The 6,000-nt window shown below is 50.5% G+C and overlaps 1 protein-coding gene across 1 annotated transcript; it reads left to right on the forward strand.

Annotated features, from left to right (window-relative positions):
• Window positions 1-1,176: 1,176 nt before the first annotated feature.
• Window positions 1,177-4,708, forward strand: SAPIO_CDS3692 (RNA polymerase II Mediator complex subunit Sin4; the record flags this gene model as incomplete). The annotated part of the gene is made up of 7 exons (XM_016786440.1): window positions 1,177-1,364; window positions 1,424-2,028; window positions 2,108-2,538; window positions 2,630-2,849; window positions 2,935-3,219; window positions 3,310-3,591; window positions 3,699-4,708. The coding sequence occupies 7 exons, from the start codon at window positions 1,177-1,179 to the stop codon at window positions 4,706-4,708; spliced, it is 3,021 nt and encodes a 1,006-aa protein (XP_016644446.1).
• Window positions 4,709-6,000: the final 1,292 nt, after the last annotated feature.

Below are 6,000 nucleotides of genomic sequence, written 5' to 3' on the forward strand. Positions count from 1 at the left end.
GCTGGGCCCACGACCCAAATCTAGCCAGTCACAGACAACGCCATTCCTATTTTGTCTTCGAAGTACATGTGAGCCGGTGGCCAGAACTGATCAAATGTCGTGCATCCAGGGAATCTGCTTAGGTAATGACATTTTCTTCTCGACCTGCCTGTGCTCAAGTCAGAGACAACATCGAAGTACAAAGTAGTTCACACAGATTGGCAGATGCCTACATTATTTTGTGCTTGGGAGAAATGGCCGGGCCAGCTTGAAATCATCAAATGCTTTATCTCCTAAATCTGTTTGTTGTATAAAAATGTTTGAGTACAACTTCAAAATGAGCAGAGGAACTACAAATCTAACACTTGAGTTTAGCACTGGGGATATATGAGAGGGCCTGGCCAGCAGTGTGCACTACACAGTACAGGTAGTTCGATGGTTGTTCTGTAAAACAGCCTCAATTGAAACCTGCTCTCAAGCCACACCTCTGCACTTTATGCCGCACTTATGCAGTGACAAGCCCCTGCTGCACATTCTTGTACATCAAAGTGTCATTGAATGTTGCACACTCTTTATGGATTACCTCACCAGCCTTTATTAGGTGCCTCTTCAATGAGCCTCAACTCTTTATCAACCACTCATTTAGAACGCCTGCTTGAATATCTCCATCACTTATTTTCTCGTTTTCAAGGTCTTTTATCTAATCACCTCTTGCTCCATATACTCTCTAGCACATAGTGCCTGCCTGAATTAACCTTGTGGAGGCTACCAAGGCTCTTATGAGAGTGTTGATCAGCTCAAGCTCTTTCTCACCTGGAGCTATGTGAGGCCTCAGCTGCCTCTCTCTTCAGCTCAACTTGGCGATGTCTTAATGTCCTTTACTTTCATGAAACCACATATCCCCCAGATATATAGAGCCTGAATCAACAGTGACACTCGGCCTCCATCATTAATAGCCTTTAGTCCACTCCAACCTTCATGCACCTTCGAGTCCGACTGCCCTACCCACAACCTCACACTCCGCGAGGACACTCCCTCGACTCTCAAACTTGATTAAGCCGACCCCACTCTGAAAGAGGCAATAGTTGTTTGTCTATCCAAACGCTCACTTCACTCCTTCGGCTCCCATCCCATACTTCTCAGGCCTAACCTTTTAATGTTATACCCTTTATTATCTTGTCTCTTTTCCCTTTAAAAATGGCCATGCAAACCGATACCCAGCCGACATCCAACAGGATGCCTTTCCTCGAGAACCCTTTGCCCACTGTTCTTCCTGATGTCGATGATCTTTTTGGTGGAGAAGGTCCCGTCAACCTCGCATTATCACCCCCAAGTAAAGAGCTCCGTCAACGGGTGGATGATCTTCGCCGCCGAGGATGCTGCCAGTATGGTACCCCTCCCTTTTGGCTTTGTGTGCAGGTTTGGCTAATATTCTGTGTCCCAGGACCGTTGCGTGGTCCAAGGCTGGCATCATTGCCTCCATCACCCCAGAAGGCCACTTTGTCGAGGTGAGATTCGTTCGCTGTCACCCAGACGATGGATCCTGGGACCTAAGCGAAGCGACCCGTTGTGATCTCGTGACGGGCTCCGACTCTATTCCCCTGGTCCATCTCGTATGGAGCTCTACTAGCATCCCGGAATTGGCCGTGCTAGATGCCGTTGGCCGGCTTGTCCTTCTAACCTTCTCAACTACCCTCAACAAGCCTTACATGTCCCGTAGGTGGGATGGTGACCCCGTCGACGACCTCAATGCCGTTGTCGGCTGCCATTGGTTGGGCCTCATATCGCCGAGCCGTCCTTTCAACGTCTTGCATGGACCCGCCATCAAGGAAAACAACCGATACCGCTACGATACCTCCTTTATCCACAGCTTCGGGCCCTCTCATCCTAGCCCGTCCAAGAGCTCACTACTATGCGTCACCACCAACGGCCAGATCAGGCTATTCTATTCCCAGAATAACAACAGGATCGAGGAGACCACAACAGATATTGAAAGAATCGGCAGTACCGATGACATGGTTACCCACGCTTCCATCTGCGCCCACAAGAGTGAGTTGACCGCACGTCGTATCAAGTCGACATTTCCACGAATATGTTCCCAAGACCACCTCACTGACCCCGTCGCTAGCCTTCCTGTACCTCGCCCTAGCCACGGCATCCCGGCAGCTTAAGCTTGTTAAGCTCACGTTGCAATGGGGGCATTCACAGGGGGATAAACATCCTGCTCCGGGCGTCCCCTTGAACCCTTCGCTAGTCGAGCGCCATCTAGCGTCCACAAGCTGGCATCAATATGGGCCCAATGACTCCCCCTTTGACTCCGCCATGACCCAGATCTCACTTCTGGAAATTCTTCCTTCAACTCTTGAGAACGACGCCCAGTCATGGTCACCCCCACTTATTCTCACTGTCCGATCCTATCTACCCTCTGCCGACTCACCCTACCAAGAGGTCCATAGCATCGTCGACCGATGGCAAGTGTTAACCGACCAGCCCCAATCGATCCACCCAGCCTTCTCTTCGTTAGGTGGCCAGAAACAGAGCTCTACCCCAGATCCGCAGGTACGTTGAACCCGCCACCACTGCACCATACTCGTCAGTTTACGTTTTGCTTCTCTACGGAATTCTGACTTACATCAAACCTCATCCGTAGCCGACCACGCGACTCCAACGCGGAGAGCCACTAACTTTCAACAAAGTCATTGTGGGTATTCAAACCTTGCAATTCGGCAAGGTTATATGCATCAGCTTTTCGGACGGTACTCTTGAGTACCGTGACCGTCTCACGCTGAATGAGATATACAACGAGCCCAACATAGAACGGATCATGAATTTGCACCAAGTCGGATTCACCTTTCCCGATCCCACACCTTGTAAGCAAGCAAACCCGCCTTTTCACAACCACAATTTTGTTTCCTCTTTGCTCTTGTGGGTGTTGACCCATATCTCGACGCGCAGGTCTTCAACTCTTGCTTTCGCCTACGAACTGCTCCCTAGTGCAAGTTTGCCCCAATGGCGAGCTGAAATGGAAACACCTCCAGTATGCTCAGGAAGACATCGGCAACTCGACTCAAGATCGTAAGGTTATCTGCAACCCCGTTGATTTCGTCTCTTCTAACTTCCAATCAGCACAATATTCGCCAGCCATTGCGGCCCTAACAGTTGCAACGGGTGCAGCGATCTATTACATGTCAAGCTTTGATGATGTTTTGGCCGTAGCCCGGCCATTCTCCCAGAAGAAGCGTAGGTTCCCGTGCCATCTGTAGCTTTTTTTTTGTCCTCCTTTCTTTTTTTCCTCATTTTGTAGACGCCGGGCTGCTAATCTTGGGACAGGATTCAACTATGACTTTGCTACTGACATAGTGTCGATGCTTAAATTCTCGATCGACTACTCCGAGGACAGCCACCATGACAACCTTGTGAGAAACACTCATCTACAGATGTGTCTTAGCATCATTGGCAATCTCGGTTTCCGTGGCCAATATAACCCGCGGAGCTTTGGAAGCAAGTTCGCCACTCTAGCCTTGAATGCCAGAAACATTGTCATCCTCGTTACAATAGCGAGTAATACTCCGCAAAATCTACGGGAGAAACTGAGCCCGTTAGATGAACCCGGTAAGATGGTTAATACCCATGCGCACTGCCCTCCATCCTCTTTGTCGTATTCACGATGTGAAGCTGCAGTTCTGAACTCCTCAATTTTACTAACAAAACTGATGCAGAGGTGGTTGAAGCTCTCGCAGGATGCGCCAAGTGGTCAATTGATCTTTTGTCGTGGCTAGCAGACAGTCTGTTCTCGTTACTCGATGATTCAAAGTTCACCGCTTTGGTCAGGGAGCCCAGCAAGTTTGCTGCTGTATCAGCATATCTACAAGAGAAGAACGACGTAGCTTTACACCTTCTTTTGTGTTCGTCGACCAGAGGTTTCCTTGTCGCGGTGTGCCGGCGACTTCAACATCTTGACGCCCTCGGTAACCGCGTCATTGGCTTCTGGGAAACACAAGCCCAACAGGGGCAGGCCGACGCTAAGACGTCGAATCTTGCCCTGCACAGGGCCTATCAGCGAATGCAGCAGATTACGTCGTCGAGCCTCGTGAAGGCGCAAGACTTTGAGAAGCTTTTGACTCAGTTGGGCAACGACATCCGCTCCACATATACGGGGATGCTGGTGGTAATGGTTAGCAAGGCGGCTGGACAGCCACCTCCCCAGCCGGGCGCCGCCATCCCCAAGCAGCTCGACGCCATGATAAAACAAGCGCAGATGCAGTGCGAGCTCGCTATGCTCCTCGGCGGCACTATCAATCCCATGTTCCGCAAGGCACTTATGCAGTTCTTTGGGACTCATCTCTCAACCTTCAAGGCAACGGTGGACCCTGCCAAGCTCTTCTTCCATGACTACTCGCTCTTGGAGGTTGCCGCGGATAGCCCGGAGAGTCTGGCGAGGAAGCGGTCGCTGGCGCTCTACGTCGACATGTTCAGAAAGGTGGAGATTTCTCCGGGACAGGCCGAGACACATCAACATCGGCAGCAACAGCAGCAGCAGGCGAACGGAGGAGCGCGAACGATGGGGCTAGTGTGGAGTGGACAGTGGAGGCGTTGCGTTCGGTGCGCGTCCGTGATGGAGGACGTGTCGAACCCGAGGCATGGGTTTTCGTACGTCTTGTCGCAGCAGAGGAAGTGTGCTTGTGGAGGGAGTTGGGGCTTGTTGCCAAAAGGGGGGCTTGTTAGCTGAGGAGCGAGGTGTTCCTCGTCGGGGGCGTGTGGTTAAGGCTTTTGCGGTGGTCGAAGACTTTTATCCTGGACTGGAAATACAAGGACGGGAAGAGTGAGCAGGCTTCTGTTCAATACCGCTTGATATTGCCCCAGAGATTTGACTCCTTTTTGCGGGCACTTGTAACCTGAGGCCGGCTTGTTATTGGGGACACATTCTGACGTGAAGTGCGTAATTTTACTACAAATAGCGAATCATTAAAAAGGGTTGAGGAGCGTAGATACCATTCACATTCCCGCTGGACAAATAGGATCATCGTTATCATAGGTTCTATTCACGAGGCGTATCAGCTCGACAAGAGTCAAGCTACCAAAAAAGAGGTTTCATTTGTATCGCTGAGGCTAGAGATGTCATGCGCTCGACTTCGCTTAGGGGGCGCAATCATTCTAACTTTTGAAGAGATACCATACTTACTTGACTTTAAATACGGAGCCATTGTCTCATCGATTTCTCTCGCAAGTACGAAGTATTTTAGTCCAATTCTCCTTGGCTAATTTGATGTTGTCCCATGGTGTCTTAATTGCTGACTAAGATCCCTCTTGACAGGTACCTCGGTACAATAAAGTACAGTGCGGTTATGGTGGCGGCGGAACAGTGCGAATCATGTTGCAGAAACCAGACTTCAGCCTGAATTGCTGAATAATCCAAAGCGCTGGGTGGCACAGCACAGTTGCAGCAGCTGGGATCTTGGAATCGGCTGGAGTTGGAGAGAATTAGCCCACGTGACCTTCTGTCAGGCTTAAGTAGGCGCCCCCATCAGCAGGACAAAGAGGACAATGAATTGCAACAGTAAGGCGAGGTGTGGCGCCTGTGTGATTTTGCATTTGCCCCCTGCCGTCATTCTCCAAGACAGCATCCTGACAAGAAAGAAAAAAAAAAACATCACCCTCCTTTGGAGCCCATCACCACTTAATCTGCCCTTTTCAACGCGATAAACGCGATCCGGGGTGACCTTCTATCTACAAATTATCCTATCCTCTGGCCTCATTCAATCATCGTCGCGACCGACCCTAATTCCCCTCCCTCTTAACTCGAAACTTTTCTTCACAGTTTTCCAACGACGATCCCTCAACCTCCCTCTTTGAAACCCTCGCGACTTCAGCTTCCCTCGAGAGTTCTCACACAAGAAGTATCTCGCCTCGCATCGTCTGTGCCGACCCGCCTAGGCATAATTGTATCTATTCCTCCAGAAGCGACTCGTTCCCAAGTTGGTCCCGCCGGTTCGTCGCGCTGGTGTGGATAGCCCGCCCACA

This window comes from Scedosporium apiospermum, assembly GCF_000732125.1.
Source record: "Scedosporium apiospermum strain IHEM 14462 chromosome Unknown SEQ_SAPIO_0088, whole genome shotgun sequence".
NCBI classification, from domain to species: Eukaryota; Fungi; Ascomycota; class Sordariomycetes; order Microascales; family Microascaceae; genus Scedosporium; species Scedosporium apiospermum.